This window comes from Erpetoichthys calabaricus, chromosome 8 (genome assembly GCF_900747795.2).
Source record: "Erpetoichthys calabaricus chromosome 8, fErpCal1.3, whole genome shotgun sequence".
NCBI lineage: Eukaryota > Metazoa > Chordata > Cladistia > Polypteriformes > Polypteridae > Erpetoichthys > Erpetoichthys calabaricus.
Genome location: NC_041401.2, coordinates 196,631,597 through 196,649,835, shown reverse-complemented (window position 1 = coordinate 196,649,835; position 18,239 = coordinate 196,631,597). Strand labels below are relative to the sequence as shown.

Below are 18,239 nucleotides of genomic sequence, written 5' to 3'. Positions count from 1 at the left end.
AACCCGAGGCTCTTGCTGTCAAGATTGCAATGTCCATATTCATCACGCTACAGCAGAAGTAATGACGGTTTGATTAACAGTATATTTAAACAATTGTGGAGCTGAAGGTTGTTTTTGTTTCAAGTACTTTGAATAAATAAATATAATTAAATTTAAATCAATTTCTAGATAGAAAATTAAGCTCAAGAAATGCATCCTTCTAGTGGTAATTTATTAATCCTTATAGCAGACGTCAAGCACAGTAGAATGCAGATAGTCTTGTGCAGACTGGACTGGGCTGATGGACACCAGGAGGCACTGTAATACAACTTTATAGCACCCTATTCTGGGTACAAGACCACTGAAAACCTGGTGTGGTGCCGCTGGGGAGAAATAGAAATGGACCAGGAGATGAAAACGTTATTCTGAACATAAGCGGGTGATAGAAGCCAGAAAGTCAAACGACTGTGCATCAAAACTGTACCAATAAATAAAGTCTCAAGAACCTTGCAACTAGTCCAAATGTCGGCTCATCTATTCACTAAGGACACACGAACAGTCTTTGTAGTGCCACACAGAAGAAAAAAAGCAAAGAAAAAAGAAATGCCAGACTAAAGAGCTGGCAGTTCAGCTGCCCACCTGCTCTTTTAAAGCCAAACTTCCCTGCTACGGAAAGAAGTTGACAAAAGGGGCTCAGAAGATGGGTCAAAAACTTGAGCATAGCAAAAGTCAAAACCAGAAGATCAAGAAAAGCGGGCACCAAAACCAACACGCTAGGCATGACTTGTAGAAGTAAGCCCTATTGGGATGGGATTTGCTTTACACCAAGAGATGGGGTGAAGTGATTATTACCACAGGACCTCTGGTGTTTCAGTCCCATTCAAATCGCTCATGTCAGCAACTTTTTACAGTTGGAGAACATTCCAGGGCCTTTTTTACCTTTTATAAAAAGTCCATAAAAATAACCTGTGCAAATTGACAGGACAGTAGAATTCTATTATTTCCTTCAAAAACTGTGTTTCCTCCAGGATTTTGCACTTGTCATCCCACATTGAACCACTTCATACCAATTCAGACTGTGTTGGCCAAGTAGGTGAGCTTGTGGACAAAGCAGCTTGTTATTGGGGTGGGGGGAGAGCACCCCCCCTTACGTAAGTCATGTAAGTCAGTAACTTACACAGATAAGAAAAAAACATTCAGTAACTTTTAGAAGTTTGTTCCTTTTTCTGATTGTTTGTAGTTTATCCTATGTCAGCCCTTATAATTTGTTGACTCTAATGTCCATTTTTCTTCTAGTCCTTTTCGTTTTGATCATAAAATATTTTTTGGACCATTTTATCCTCCATTTTGTGTGTTCACAGTCCCTGCTATTTTTGGTGCCAGTTGTTAGAGGCGTGTCCTCTAAGGTCATAAGCTTTGATCACAAAACAACAGGATTCATAAAAACACATACTTATCCGAACTGCAGATTCAATACCCAAATCTCTAATCGCTATCCTAATTCTTCTAAGTTTGTTTTTCTGGTACTTTGACTTTTGCTGCTGTTCTTGACCACACATTTTGTTGTATGATTTGGCTGAGACATTTGTTATCTTTGAGCTCCCAGTTTAGACTCTTGTTCTGGGTTTCAGTCATCTCCTGGCTGACTCTCAAGGCCTTGTCTGTTCACAGACATAACGATCTGAAGAAGCTGTGTATGTTTAACGTTACGCCGTGCTGCCATATTCGTTTTTTTGTATTCGCCATCATCTTAGAGCTTGGCGTCAGGTGTTTCCAAGGTGATTGCTCCCAGAGGTTTTGTAATGTGTGATGTCATCAAAGCGTTGGGTAAAAGGTCATGCTGGACATTCCATTGCTCTCCTACATTGATGGAATTGATGGAGTTGAAATCTTTGGTAACTGTGTTCCTGGTTAACGAGTTCTAGTGTTTGTTACAGGCCTTCGAATGTTGGTTAACGATTTATGTTTGATGACAGATCAGTTTGGCTTTCTGGTATTGAACTTGACGTGTTCATCTTTTGGGTCCTTACCATTCAAAAACCTACTGTCTCAACCTCAGTCAGTAAAGACATCAAATCCCTTAGACAAATAAGGATACAGGAAGTTGCCCTGGTGCAGGTCCGGTACAAGAAAGTGCCAAAAAATACTTCGTTGTAATGAAAATTTCGTAGTAATGAGATTCTGAATTTGTCGCTGTAGTGGTTTCTTTAACTTGCGTCCAGGCATTTGCAATCATTTCAATAGCTTCTTTCACATTAATTCTCATCTCCTCCTGTCTACAAGTTATGCTGACGAGAATTTTTCTCGGCATTTCCTTACGATAATACACCTTCAGGGTGCGAATGATGCCCAAATCACCCATCGAGATCTTTTCGGAGTTCCTTCGGCGGCAAGCCAGTGCAGCACTGTGAGGATAAACAGTCTTCTACAGACATGGTGATCGCACTTCGGGACGGTCTTCAGCGTGTCGTCCCATTAGGGGAGGTCCTAAAAGAGTTTAAAAACCTCACAACAGTGACTTTGCTTTTTCTTGAATGAGTGGCCCCCTAATAGGAAAGTTTCTTGAACGAGCATCACTGAACCACATAAAAACTGCTTTCTGAACATCTTCAAATGTAGCACTTCACATACGTTTGCGTTGAAGCCCAAGGTGTGCAACCCGAGATTTTTCTTCTATTTTTGATCAGTCTTTCAAGAAAGTTGACAGTGTCGATGGCGAAATTTCGAAATCACCGGCAACGTCTTTTTTTTCTTTTTGCCAGAATCGAGAGCCATAAATGAAAAGTTTTTTCTAATGTGAGCTGTTGTCATTTTTTCCTGTCTGCCATTTCTATAGGAGGATGACAATGAGTTAAATTGCAATTTATGTTTATCAAATGATGAAGAGCAATAAGCAAAAGGTATCGCTGCAAACCACAGAAAACAAAAACAGCAAAAAAACAGTACAAGGAAAGTTCGAAGAAAGAGTAAAATGTACAATGTTTCTGTTTGGGGATCGTTGTGCACAACTGAGCTGCGACCACAGAACTAACCGCGCTGTGGAGGATTCATTCAGGCATCTCAAGGTCACTTCATTGTAATGAAAGTATCTGCTGAATGTATTTCATAGTGACGAGATTTTTATAGACACTGTCTTATGGGGAAACTGTTGGGACCGTAAAAATACTTTGTTGTAATGAAAATTTTGTCGTAACGATATTTGTTGTAACTAGTGCTGGGCATCGATTTTACATTTTTAATCGCATGAGACAATAACATTGTTATGCGCAAAATTCAAAAAGTAGTGTATTGCGCATATTTGGTTTGCAAACACTTTAAACAAATAAGGTGCTTTTTAACAGCAGTATTCCCTTTACATAGCAGCAGTTAAAATATTTCTTGTAAATCTCAACTTAAATATTAATGTAATCAAATCAAATAAAAAACCAAAGCTGTTTGTCACTGCCAGGACATTAACGTTTTATCAAGTTTGTTACCCTCAGAGACCAGAGCCACAATCACAACATTACAACAGGAACCTTCTGAGCAACAGCAAGTTAACCTTTCTAAATCGGTTTTCTTTTTTATCTGAGCAGATACCAGCAGAAACATTTTGTTTTATCAGGGAGCAGCATAAACAGTCGTATGTTCAGTAGCAACTCTTTGAGGGCTAATATTTTTTTCCAGAAAACTCAGCTTTCTGAAAAGCGCACAAAGCAACTGTTTCACACATAAATCAACATAAAACATCTGTTGCTGCCTGTTGTGTCAGCTGTCGGCGCCTTTTTGCAGTTTGTGGCAGCAGCGACGGCTCGACAGCCGGCAGGAATACACGGTGGGCTGGTTACCTGGCTGTCTTTGTGAGACGCAATACGGTTTGTACTTCCTGTCATCGTAAGTGTCCGTCCTCCCTGGCGAATGTTGCCATCGGTGCATCAGCTACACAGACATGTTCAGTACCACCGATCAGCTGATGTCGGTACCTCACTTTCGTTTTCGATCTCCATCTTCGGATCACTTGCATCAAAATTGGAGTCCAACAAATCAGAGTCCGATTCAGTGATAATACGAAAAGAGTCATCCACGGATTATTTAGCTTTCACTTTGGTGTCTCTCCACATGCCATTTCAGAAGCTATTTGCTCTTCACTACTCACGCACGCACAGGGAATCGAGGTCAAATCAACAAATTTAGCAAAACGTATCAAAAAGCGCTGCAAGAAGATCACTGATCTCTATCGATCGCTAGTGAGACTGAGGCTTTCAAAACAATAACAAAAACGTGAACGCGCGATAAAATAATTGTCATCGTTAATTAATGTGTTAACGCTATAATAACGCGTTAACTTGCCCAGCACTAGCTGTAACAGAATTTGACCTGTATATAAAAACCCTCCAAATTATCCAGCAACCTTGAAACAAAATGTAATACAGAGTAGCAGACGTTAATATCTGTCAAATTTATAAAGTCTTTAGGAAGTAGCCACAAACATGGATGATGTTTGACCCGTAACACCGTCATTGCACTGATGATGTCACACAATATGACCTTCAAGGGCGTGTGAGTGGCACATAGGACAGCAGTTACCCAAAGCCAAAATAAAGCGGCGTTGCAGTAAATCCAATGTCCCATGCCAGAGCTGTACAAACAACCTTTATAAGAGATGGGAATTTGTACAAATTATACAAGAGGCCGCGTGGCGCTCCTGCGCAGACTGCACGATTTTCTTTTATCTGCCACGTGTTTTGCCTCCCTGGCCTAAGACTTCTTGCATTTACAGTCTGTATTCTTTTCTTTTTTTTTTATAATGTTGAATTTCTATTAACAAATACTTTACCTCCAGTATCTCTGATGTCCCATCACACCTTTTGTTTTTCCATAACATTCCATGCCACAGCTGAGTAAGCTGTTTTGTCTTGTGTATGATATGCCTTTAAAATATTACAGATTTCAGATGGTGAATTAAGTAAAGTTTGCTGTTTATTGATCTTTCTGTTGTTATTTTTAACAGTGAAAATGTCTTGACGCTCTCCGTTTGCATGTTAATGCTACTCTCGGTAGACGGGCTGACAGACCCTGCGGGGATGTCGTTTCTTTTTTTTTTGCAGCCAAAAGCGTTTTGGCTCTTGTTAGCATTGTTTAACTTTTTCTTCCAGAAAGCGTTGCTGCCGCTGCCAAAGCTGGATGCTGTTGAGTCGAGACTTCTGATTCGAGCTGAACGTCGAGCCAGCCTGGGGACCTTGTTTTACTAGGCATAGATGGATATCAAAGTCGCCTTGTTAGGCTTCCAAGTCGCCTGGCTCGATAAGACATTGATTTTTAGATCTCTTTGGTAGCCGGGAGGCTACACACTGAAAGTGGTTGTCCACTTTTTCTTCTCCTTCTTCTTCTTTTTGTTGTGATTCCTGCTGCAATGAAGCACAAAATGGGATCAGGCCTCAAACAAATCAACACAAAATCCAGATCTCTCCTCTTTACAGGTCAAGGCCCATGGAGTTGGCCTCATCCTAGACAGCCTTACCCCTGCTCAAATGGCAGGCTTTGGCCTGCACTGACCCAGAAATGGGGCTAAGGATTATTTACTGAAGAGTTTAAAGTTCACAAAAAGGAGAAGAGGAAAACTATATGAGCTGCCCTGCAAGGCAAAGACCAAGAGAAACGTGAAGGTTGGAAATGAAAGTCAATCCTATCTTTTAAACAAACTGGGAATGTAATCAAAAAAATCTGAAGTCAGAACCAAGAGCTAGAAATCAGAAACTGGGAAGACAAGCTTCAGAAAGGACAAACGCTTGGAAAATATAGTTTTAATGGAGAAAAGTGCAAAGTGGGCAAAGGAACATCAATTATAAGTACAAGATGGGAGACGCTGAGCTACAGGAAGTGACCTCTACAAAGGATTTAGTGGTTAGGTGGACATGACATGTTTATTGTCTAAGCCAGGGGTAGGCAACGTCGGTCCTGGAGTGCCACAGTATGTGCAGGTTTTTGTTCCAACCCAGTTCCTTAACGAGAACTCAATTATTGCTGATGAAGCACATATTGCTTAAGTGACATTTTAATGCTTCATTTTAGTGGTCTCGCTTGTTAAGGTTCTCCAACCTTAATTGCTTATTTCAATCTTAAACTGCTGCATTCAGTGTTTTAATTGCTCCTTATTAGCAATAAGATGTAAAACAGGGGTAGGCAATGTCGGTCCTGGTGAGCCGCAGTGGCTACAGGTTTTCATTCAACCCAATTGCTTAATTAGAAACCAATCATTGCCAATCTCAGACCTTATTTAATTTTATGGCTTGTTAGTCTGTGCAATGTAAGGCTTTTATATCGTAGATTTTTTTCCTTTCCAAGGATATCATCCAAATGATTTGAAGCCTAATACAGATCATTTTCAGTCTGTCACATTTTTCTATTAAGTGTTTTATTAAATCAAACCGTGCATAATGAACACACACAGATGTAATTGGAAAAAAGCTAGCTGGAGAACTGCTGGCTGCTTTGTCTTTTACATCTTATTGCTAATAAGGAGCAATTAAAACACTGAATGCAGCAGTTTAAGATTGAAATAAGCAATTAAGGTTGGAGAACCTTAACAAGCGAGACCACTAAAATGAAGCATTAAAATGTCACTTAAGCAATATGTGCTTCATCAGCAATAATTGAGTTCTCGTTAAGGAACTGGGTTGGAACAAAAACCTGCACATACTGTGGCACTCCAGGACCGACGTTGCCTACCCCTGGTCTAAGCAATGTGCAGAAGTGATTAAAAAAAAAAAAAAAAATGTTAAGTTATGACATTATGCTTAGACTATTAGTGAGGTCACATTGGGAGTATCATGTGCAGTTCTGATCACCATGCTACAAGAAAGGCAGAGCAGCACTTGAAGCTGTGCTGAGGAGAGCAACCAGGTTCATCCCAGGACTTAAGGACATGTTCTACTGGGACAACCCAGAGAATTTCACCTGTTTAACGTCAAGCAGACAAGACTGTTGGGTGACCTCATCCAGGTCATCAAAATACTCAATGGCATCGATAAAGCAGATCCAGCAGAATTCTTTTAACTGTGAATCCCAGGACACCAGTGGAATGAAGGGGAAGTGTATTTAGGAACAAAGCCGGGAAGGACTTCTTTACAGAAAGAATTGTGGGAACAAAATACCGAGACCTGAAGTTGAAGCACAAACCTCGACAACCTTTAAGAAGAATCTGGAGGAGATACTGGCACAAATGGACTGAATGGTCTCCTGTCCTTTGTCAGTTTCTTATGTAAGACAGAAAAATCCTCTTTCATCAAAACCAAAGTACAATCAAGAATTCAAAGTCACAAAGGCAAGCGTGAGGCTTCAGTTAACGGGAAACATAGAAAACCAGTCTTTTACTCACTGATTCAAGCTTTATCATTACTACTCGAATAAACATGGCCGCTGTAGCCACCTAATGAGGTCAGGGTCATGACCTCTGTGAACACGCCCCCAGCAACCAGAGGAAACATCATGGTGATGGGATACTCAGAATGCTGGCGTCCTGAGGAAAGACTAAATGGAAATACATTTAAAACTATCTTAAGGTTTAGAATCTCTCTATGTCAAAAAATATATATAATTTGCCGGTACATTTTTGCAAATCAGAGATCATAACACCTTAAAACCTTTAAACCAAATTCAAAACTAAGCAAAGTTATTTTGTAACGAAAAAATGTATTTAATGAGTACACAATAAAAGCACAAATGCAAAACAGAAAAATGGAGCAAAAACAGGCAAACTAAACCAAGAATCGCAATTCAGAGACCATACCTTTAAAAAGGCAGGGGTCAAAAAGTCAGGAAATCCACCAATCAAAAACTGAAGTGAGAACACAAGCAGGAGTCAAAGCCGAAATCCATTCCAAAGAGTCACTGGAGTATCATCAGCTCTACATACAGGAGGCAGGGCAGATAAGTCAAACTATAACTTGAAAATGTAACATCACAAAATTTTAAAAGGGTTAACGATTGATGCAATATTAGGTTGTCTATGTGAGTTTCCTCCCCATGTCCAAAGACATGCATGCATGTGTGTGTGGTTGCCCTGTGCAGGGTTTGGGCCTGCCTTGTGCCCCGTGCTAGCGTGGACAAGCTCCAGCATCCCTCATAACCCTGGTTTGGATTTAGAAAATGACATGACAGGGCTGTATGCACCTGTAGTGGCCATGAACAACTGGTTAATTGCGTAATAATAACCTAATTGCGTGCTCGCTGTCACAGTGTGCATCAAATCTAAATCTATAACAATTGGGAAAAGAAGATTTTGCATTCTGTTTGTTGTGTCTCTGCAAGGAGCAATTCCTGCTCGCAACACTGCTGTATTTTCAAGTGGTTGGATAAACTTCAGTCTACTTGTGGTGTGAAGGATGCGTTTATTGGAGCACTGAGAAGTGGAAGGACACCAGAATCTGTCAGAGGGTGAGATGAGCTGTAGATGTTCAGCACGATGCCCGTCAGTAGCATTAGACATCAAGCTGGACAGTTCATCTCAAGTTATACATTTGGCTCCCTGTATCAAATACAAAAAGAGCAGACATTTTTATAAATCGCCTAGCTATGCAACTCAACTTTTCTACTCCATCCATCCTCTTCTGCTTATCTGAGATCGGGTTGCGGGGGCAGCAGCTTGAGCAGAGATGCCCAGACTTCCCTCTCCCCGGCCACTTCATCTAGCTCTTCCAGGGGAATCCCGAGGCATTCCCAGGCCAGCCGAGAGACATAGTCCCTCCAGCGTGTCCTGGGTCTTCCCCGTGGCCTCCTCCCAGTTAGACGTGCCCGGAACACCTCACTAGGGAGGCGTCCAGGAGGCATCCTGATCAGATGCCTGAGCCACCTCGTCTGACTCCTCTCGATGCGGAGGAGCAGCGGCTCTACTCTGAGCCCCTCCCGGATGACTGAGCTTCTCACCCTATCTTTAAGGGAAAGCCCAGACACCCTGTGGAGGAAACTCATTTCAGCCGCTTGTATTCGCGATCTCGTTCTTTCGGTCACTACCCATAGCTAATGACCATAGGTGAGGGTAGGAGCGTAGATCGACTGGTAAATTGAGAGCTTTGCATTACGGCTCAGCTCGTTTTTCACCACGACGGACCGATGCAGAGCCTGCATCACTGTGGACGCCGCACCGATCCGCCTGTCGATCTCACGCTCCATTCTTCCCTCACTCGTGAACAAGACCCCAAGATACTTGAACTCCTCCACTTGGGGCAGGATCTCGCTACCAACCCTGAGAGGGCACTCCACCCTTTTCTGGCTGAGGACCATGGTCTCAGATTTGGAGGTGCTGATTCCCATCCCAGCCGCTTCACACTCGGCAGATAACCGATCCAGAGAGAGCTGAAGATCACGGCCTGATGAAGCAAACAGGACAACATCATCTGCTAAAAGCAGTGACCCAGTCCTGAGTCCACCAAACCGGACCCCTCAACGCCCTGGCTGCACCTAGAAATTCTGTCCATAAAAGTGAAACTTTTCTACTTGAATTGTTAAATGAAGACTGGGATATGCTGAACTACTTCTGAACTGACAAAGAAAAATATATTGAAAATGATGGAGCTCATTTGAAACAGGCTATTTTTTTTACAGATTATTTTATTTAAGACATGATAAATAGACCTCATTGATTCATTATTTTTTTTTTTTTTTACCACTTTGTCTTATCTGATGCCGTGAGTCAAGTGGCCAAGTTAAGTGACCATTCATGCTGTCCTTTCGAATTCATCACATTCTCGCACTGCACCTGTTTTAAAGAATTTGTTTTTCTCAGCCTCACTAAAGCTTGCAGCGCACTTTTACACTGGCAGCAGGATATCTCAGCCATCTAGTCGCTGTTTTGAATGATAATTATTGCTTTATTATCAACGGGTGGCCTGTAGCAGATTAAATGTAAAAAAATTTTGATAGCTCTTGCCTTTTGTGTACCTGCTGTGTCCCACCTACGCCGTTCTTCGGTATCCTCGTGTGTCTCAACCTCTCTTGCCTGGCACTTTCTCTCTTGAACGCATTCCCATAAGGCCTGCTTCCCAGACTCTGTCATTCTGAGGTGCCTTGCTGAACTCCAGTCTGCTTTTTGACTACCACCAATGGTCAGTGGGCCCCCTTTACCCCCGTGACGAGAACATTTATATTCTTTCAAATACTTCAGCTGTATTGAAGGAGACTAACATTTATATTCTTTCAAATACTTCAGCTGTATTGAAGGAGACTCTCAGTGCTCCTCAGTGCTTTGATATGATCAAAGTGGAGCAGATGATATTATTTATCTGGATTTTCAGAAAGCATTTGATAAGGTGCCATATGAGAGGATGGGCATCAAACTAAAAGAAGTGGCAGTTCAGGGTGATGTTTTAGATGGGTGCAGAATTGGCTCAGACACAGGAAGCAAAGGTTGAACCTCATCAGAGTTGGGTGACATGAAGAGTGGTGACCAGCAGGGGTCAGTGCTAGGGGCGCTGCTATTATTAATATTTATAAATGATTTAGATAGAAATATAAGTAACAAGCTGGTTAAGTTTCCAGTTATATCATCACAGATGGACTTGGACAGCAGACAGGCTTAAACAGATTTGTGGACGATGAAATTTAATGTCAGTAAATGTAAAGAATTACACACAGGAAGTAAAAATGTGAGGTTTGAATACACAATGGGCGGTCGTAAAATCGAGAGTCCACCTTATGAGAAGGATTTAGGAGTCACAGTGGACTCTAAGCTATTGACTTCCAGCGAGTGTTCAGAAGCCATTAAGAAATCTACCAGAATGTCAGGTTATATAGCGCCTTGACGTGTGGAGTACAAGTCACAGGAGGTTCTGCTCAAGCTTTATAACACACTGGTGAGGCCTCATCTGGAGTCCTGTGTGCAGTTTTGGTCTCCAGGCTACAAAAACGACATAGCAGCACTAGAGAAGGTCCAGAGAAGAGCGACTAGGCTGATTATGGGGAGCTACAGGGGATGAGTTATGAAGAAAGTTTAAAAGAGCTGAGCCTTTACAGTTTAAGCAAAAGAAGATTAAGAGGAGACCTGACTGAAGTGTTTAAAAATGATGAAGGGAATTAGTCCAGTGGATCGAGATGGTGACTTTAAAATGAGTTCATCAAGAACACGGGGACACAGTTGGAAACTTGTGAAGGGGAAATTTCGCACAAACATTAAGAAGTTTTTCTTTACACAAAGAATGATAGAAAATTGGAATAAGTGACCAAGTAGTGTGACAGACAGTAAGACTTTAGAGACTTTCAAAAATAAACTTGATGTTTTATTGGAAGAAATAAGTGGATGGGACTGGCAAGCTTTGTTGGGCTGAATGGCCTGTCCTCGTCTCGATTGTTCTAATGTTCCTACTCCTTTTCCTTGATATTCTTGTGTGTGTGTGTGTGTGTGCGTGTGTGTGTGTGTGTGTGTGTGTGTTTTTCAGCCTTCCTTGACCGGTGCTTCCTGTCTAGATTGTATTCAACTGAGCAACCGTGTGAATCTGGCCAATCAGATTGCTCAGAGGAGCCGGGCACACACAGACGGTAGTGTTTTAATTTATAGACAGATATGTGTGCTGTCCACTGTGTTCATTTTCGTAAGATTAATGTGAGTCGTATGCTTGAAAGGAAACAGAAACGTTTACTGTGTTTTTATTATATGGCTGATATTAATTGTAAATGTGTGTCTCTGCTGTCATTACTGTTGTACGTCTCTGCTTGGGCTCCAGTATGGTAACAATTTCCTTATTGGGGTCCTCAGATTAAAAAGTTTAAAAGCCCGAGGTTCATTACATTACGTCTGCACCAACATGTTAATGCCAGGTAGGTTTTGTAATCTCCATTCTACTGTGCATGAAAACTTGACATTAACCATTTTTCTTAGCCATCACCATAAACCGTGCTGGGTGAGTAACGGGATGCAAACATTTTTATTTTTGGTGGCCTATTCCTTTACTGCTTTTGACACACGAGGGATGTAGATTGTGTCATTCTCCCATAATTGTGCCAATTTTTGTTTCAAACAGGACATAAAGTGGTCGGATTTTGGGTTTCCTGGTAGAGATGGCAGAGCGAGTACACTCTGGATTGGAACAGAAGGTGCAAACACGCCATGTCACCTTGACACCTACGGGTGTAACTTGGTGCTTCAGGTACAAGGAAGGTACGTGAGCTTTGATGCAGCGATTGTGCTGGCAGTCAGACTTTCAAGGACCTCTCGGCCGGCCCTGTGTAGCTTTCTTACTATGGCCGCATTACATTGTCTTGTAACTGAGGCATGGTGAGCAGGTCCTTTCAGATTCTGTCCAGCTCATTTGTGCTCTACGGTTAGCGCTCAGTCACACGGAGTTAATAGACAAAAGCACAAAAGGCCTCTTCCATAGATAATTCAGCTTCATTGTGTTGAACTCAGACAAAAATGTCCTTTTATGTGTTTTTTACACTTTTTCTTTATGAACAGTCCTTTTCTCTTTGCAAACTCTATGACTCTTTAAACTGACCATTGTTCATTTTGATACCACCGGCTTTTGTTAATGGTCTTTCATTATGTTATTTTTTTATGTCTACTATAGGGTATGTCTTAATTAGGTAAAACTGAGTGAATGTCACCATGCACACCAATGCCAGTAGCACTGCCAGTTTTCATAGCATCCCCAGCCTCACTACAACGCTGAATGACATTTCTTTTCCTTATTACAATACCAGCAAAAGGAGGTGCTGCTGGGTTTAAGTTACAAAGAGTTGCTTTTAATGTCTTCAGAATCAATCCAGAGTCTGAATTCAGATCCCAGCATGCTCTCTGGCAGCGTAAAGTACACGTGGGGGGGTTCTCTTGGGGTAACTCTGGTTTCTTCTTACATCCAAAACAGATGCATGTGAGGTTAATTAGCTCAGTGAGCGTCGATGTACAGTAGGTGGGTGTGAAATTAGGGCTGAACGACAAATTGTAGTTTTGAATCAATTTGATATTTAAGGTAAATCCAAATGCACAAGCCAATGTCACGATGTTCAGCACTTTTATTTGATTTTCTACAACTTCTTCTGAATATTAAATAAAATCCACAAAATCTCCAGCTGTCTTTCAATGTTTGCCTGTGTCAGCATGTTGCCTGCTGGTGATGAGCATTAAATAATAGAGCAAGGATCAGGAGAGGAAGAGTTTAAAACAAGTAAGCTTTGCTGTGTTCTTTGTATGTGGTTTGGCTTTAACTGGAGTGACAATCCAAGCAGTAAAACATCTGACGATAAAACGTGTCAGTAATGCGGCCACTCGAGGACATGTGACACCTGAAATGTGCCCTGTTGCCTCCCTGGCAAAATGGGCTTCCTGCTCAGCAAAGTTCCATATTGTGTTTGGTGTTCCATGTTGTACTGTATGAGCGGATGAGCTACCCATGGAAGGTGACTTTACCGTATTTCAGGACACACGTTCACCCTCTTAACTTGTACCCTCAAAATAGTTGTGCTTCATCAAATAACTACACTAACTGGCAATTCACAGCACCCCAGAAGTAACACGTACAGTACATGCAGTGTAAGCCCTCACCCGTCTGTCCGTCCACTTCATGTGGGTTCTGGCACTGAAATGTTACCAGCAGGAATAAAAACAGCAGCCTTCATGGTTTCCTTTTTTTTGAATAATTTAATATTTCTGCATTATTGTCCATTTTAATTTTCATTTTAAGTTTGTATTTTTATTTAGCAGGTGAACGAGCTTCCTAATTACAATGATGGTGCATTCAATCTTTTTGCATTTGTTGTGCTGGTGAATCTGTTAAGATTATTGAAAGTCAATTGTACAACCAAATGACTTTGTGAGCAGAGTTTAGTCATAGGATAATGAAATATCAATTAATGAAATAAACAATCTGCATGTTTTTGTAATGGCAAATTTTAATCGGAAGATGTTCCTTCGCTGCTCGTTGGGACTGAAGATGAAAGTAAAGCTTTGTTGGGTGACTGAAATGGCGCCACATCCACCAATGTGTCACCGGCCTTCTCACCCCGTACAGATTCTTCCCTGTTGATATCCTATAGGAGGAAGGATTCAAGAAGCTGTTAAGAACTCGGGTTGTCCAACTGCAAAAACTGCACTGCTGGTGAATATTCACAAATAAATACCCACACACATACAAACTGCTACTGACAAGACAAAAAGAACCAACATCATGCAAATGACGTAAATCATAAAACAATACATGTATACTATACTGTACATCTGCATGTGGAGTGCAATCTGCGATTAGTGCGGCAATAAACTGAGAGCTTTGTCTTTAATTATAAAAAGCAGTCAAACAGAGAGGGTGAGCGCCATGTTTACTGACTGGCAGGCAATACAAGCAATGACAGCTTAGAAACAAATAGAGATCTAAAACAAAAATACTTGAAAAAATATTTCTGCGAGGCAGTCCTATTCATGAAACTGTTAAATTTTGAAGAAGTTTGCTAATATTTCATACTAGCAAAATACCCGTGCTTCGCAGCAGCGAAGTACTGCTTTAAAATTTTTATTAAGAAGAAAAGTGAACCTTTTAAACTGAGGGAAAATATAGCAATAATTATTTGTTAAGGATCTCTTTGTATACCACATTGTCAGTTCGGCCCTCCGGTTGTAATAAGACCAAGCTGTGCGCTGAGCTCACTCTTGAGCATGCAACGTATAGTTGGCCATATGAAAAGCAATCTTGCCTCAAATCAATGCCAGCCTTTTGTAGGGTCTGTCCCTGAGACTTATTGTCATTGCGAAGCAGAGCCTTACTGGAAATTGGAGGCATTTGAATTGAAATGGGTTTCATCGATAACTTCGCATCCAGCTTTTGAGAGTTTAAATATTCATAAACATCAAAGTGTCCACTACTCAAATCGTCACCTGTGAATCTAACATGTTTAACAGGCATTGGCGGTTGTCCAAAGGTGTAAAATATATAGCCATTTCGGTACACTTGAAAGCGACAACCGAACAATTCAGCGGCAGCCATCAACTCATATGCAGAACCATAGGTGAAGGGCTTAAGCATTTCACTCTTCTAGTGCTCCTCTGTAGTATAATTATCTCCAGTACCGTCATCAGTCCACACCTTGAGCCTGTCCCAGTCATTCAATACATAAGACACAATGTTCCTCCGGATATCAAGAGTGAGCCTGATATGGCCGTGTAATATGTAACACAGAGAATGAAAAAGGCAGGCGCCATCTCCGGGCATGAAAACCACTCGGTAAGTGACAGTTGTTTGATCGATGGTGATAGACATGTTAATGGGGGTACGGTTGGAACGATAAAGGAAATGGGTACCTGAACAATGTAAACTAAGTCTAAAATACCTACACAATAACTATAATCGTAATAAACGAACAATAAAACAGAGGAGAAGCCATGGATTAAGTAAAAAGGCTGCAGTTATCAGCAGGGAGACGTGAATACTGTGGCGAAGCAAGGAAGGGAATGAAGACAACAGAGCGATGGACGGCCTTATATAGGCAGGCAGCCAACTACGTGGGAGACGTGGGGATTGGGAACTCTACGCCGCCTCACATGGCGACCAAGCTGCAGGCTATGGACGTATATATATGTACGTAAGTACGATTCAGTTAGCGTTGGGAACCCTTGTACCAAATTTCTTGAAGATGGGCCCATAAGTAACAAAGACCGTTGGAAAGTTCAATATGGCGGCCGACAGTGGCATCTTACCACCGAAATAAGTACGTACATCAGTTTCAGTTAGCGCAGGGAAGCTGCCTACCAAATTTCGTGACGATGGGGCCATAAATAATGGGGCCATCTTAAAAATGTTAGGAAATTAAGGCGCTTCTAAATAAACAGGATTCTGAGAAATTAATTCATGCATTTATCTCTAGTAGGATTGACTACTGCAATGCGGTGTTCACTGGATGTTCAAACTGTTCTTTATACAGCCTCCAGTTAATACAAAATGCTGCTGTAAGAATTATTACAAGAACAAGAAAATACGAACACATAACTCCAGTCCTTAAATCCTTACACCGGCTCCCGGTTAAGTTTAGGGCGGATTTCAAAATCCTCCTTTTAACATATAAAGCATTAAATGGCCGAGGTCCAGCTTACTTGTCTGACCTTATCATGACTTAGAAACCTGAGTGCACATTAAGATCTCAAGATGCCGGTCTGCTTATGGTTCCAAGGATTAATAAAATAATAACAGTGGGAGGTCGAGCTTTTAGTTACAGGGCCCCTAAACTGTGCAGTGGTCTGCCTGCTACTATAAGAGATGCCCCTTCGGTCTCAGCTTTTAAATCCCGGCTGAAGACTCACTACTTCAGTTTAGCACACCCTGACTAGAGCTGCTGATTAACTGTACAGACTGCATCTCTGCTGTTAGTCATTAGCACTAAAACATAAGTCACATGAGAGTTAGAATTGGATACTAACCCTCACCTATTCTGTTTCTCTTCTTGGTACTCAAATGTGGCACTTGGTGCCACGGCCCACCTGCCAAGTTGTTTTGCCTGCCTAAGGTAAAGTCATCCCTGATGGAGGATCACAGGAATCGTAAGAAAGAGGGGTCCTTTCATCGGATTGGCTGGCCCAACCCTGTTCAGCTGTGGAATGGCCAAATGGGGGAGGAGGCTTGATGGATGAGGTCTCCAGTAGTCTAAAATTATCCAAATCTTATTATGTGATATCATCTACTGTTAAATTCTGCTCCGTACTTCTAAAATATTTTTATTTTTTATTTTTTATTGAGGATTTGTTCTGTTCTGTGTATTGTATTGTATTGACCCCCTTCTTTTGACACCCACTGCACGCTCAACTTACCTGGATAGGGGTCTCTCTTTGAACTGCCTTTCCCAAGGTTTCTTCCATTTTTCCCTACTAGGTTTTTTTGGGAGTTTTTCCTTGTCTTCTTAGAGAGTCGAGGCTGTCAAGAGGCAGGGCTTGTTAAAGCCCATTGCGGCACTTCCTGTGTGATTTTGGGCTATACAAAAATAAACTGTATTGTATTGTATTGTAAATAAGAAAGTTTAACATGGTGGACGTTGTCGACCGTTATGACCGTTATGTGTAGAATTTCGAAATGAAACCTGCTTAACTTTTGTAAGTAAGCTGTAAGGAATGAGCCTGACAAATTTCAGCCTTCTACCCACACGGGAAGTTGGAGAATTAGTGATGAGTGAGTCAGTGAGGGCTTTGCCTTTTATTAGTATAGACAGATTATTACCAGGTTTTGAACTCTTGATATCCACATCAACATTGTGCAGACCTTTCTGAAAAACATGTCACTATGGGTTATTGAGCCTAGATTGATGGGCAGAAATGGCAATTTTATCCATTTCAAATGAAATCTACAGCATAATAAAGTGCCGAATGTGACGGGGTCTCACTGCTTTCTGAGTCTCACCTGTGTCTCAAAATCAGATTGATGCTTTCAGCCAGGAGTTTAGAATAAAGGCTGGAATTTCTCTCATCCAGTAAAGACTGAAGTGCCATTTCTTCCATGATCTGGAATGGGAAATGGATGGATGGATGAAGAACATTTTATAGAGAGTGCCACCCTAAAGTGCTTTTCAGTAAGAAGCTGCACTGCAGAGTGAGCAGAGTTGGCGCAGTCATCAGAGAAAGTCCATCTAATACCAATGACTAATGGCTTCTCTCAGATTGTTAGCAGGACTGCTTTACTCGCTGCTTACTGGAGAAACGTATCCTATTACTAACTCCTTCACTTTTACATGCAAATACGGGCCAATTGGAAAGCTCAAGGATGACAGTTTTTTAATAGGGAGGAGATAACCAATAGCCACGAACAGTTAACAGTAAGTGGCATGACTGACGTTAGCTCTGTGCCAGCAATTAGAGACCCTTATTTACATAAAGATACAAACAAAATGAGCCTTAATACAGTTAATAAGCAGTAAAGTGATTGCTGGTGTTGTGGCTGGAAAACAAGAGCACATACTGATCAGGTGAGGTTGACAACCTGCACAATTTATTGTGTGACACACTCAGCATGCGCACATCTGTGTGTCTGTCCCATCTCCGTATTCTTTACACTTTCAAAAAGGCACATGCTGATCAAAATGGCACGATTTTTCCTTTCTTACATTCACTAACAATTAAGGTACTGATTCAGTTAACTTGTTTGTATGCAGACTAACGGCAGAGTGCTCTGCAGTGCATGTATGAACTACCCATAAGCCCTCCTGAATGTGTTGTATTGTGTCAGCAACTATCCATTGTGTTTACCATGTAATTTTGAAATTGTCTTTACGTTTTGATTTACCTTTGTACATGGAGGGGAGTGGGAACTGCATGGCTGCAA

The 18,239-nt window shown here is 41.4% G+C and overlaps 1 protein-coding gene across 4 annotated transcripts in view; it reads left to right on the top strand.

Annotated features, from left to right (window-relative positions):
- The window catches only part of hspbap1 (hspb associated protein 1), a 101,925-nt gene that overhangs the window by 42,993 nt on the left and 40,693 nt on the right, over positions 1–18,239 (top strand). For all 4 annotated transcript variants that reach the window (XM_051930320.1, XM_051930319.1, XM_028808073.2 and 1 more), the window contains exon 4: positions 11,973–12,109. In XM_051930320.1, the coding sequence (XP_051786280.1) occupies positions 11,973–12,109 (137 nt within the window). The remainder of the gene's footprint in view (positions 1–11,972; positions 12,110–18,239) is intronic.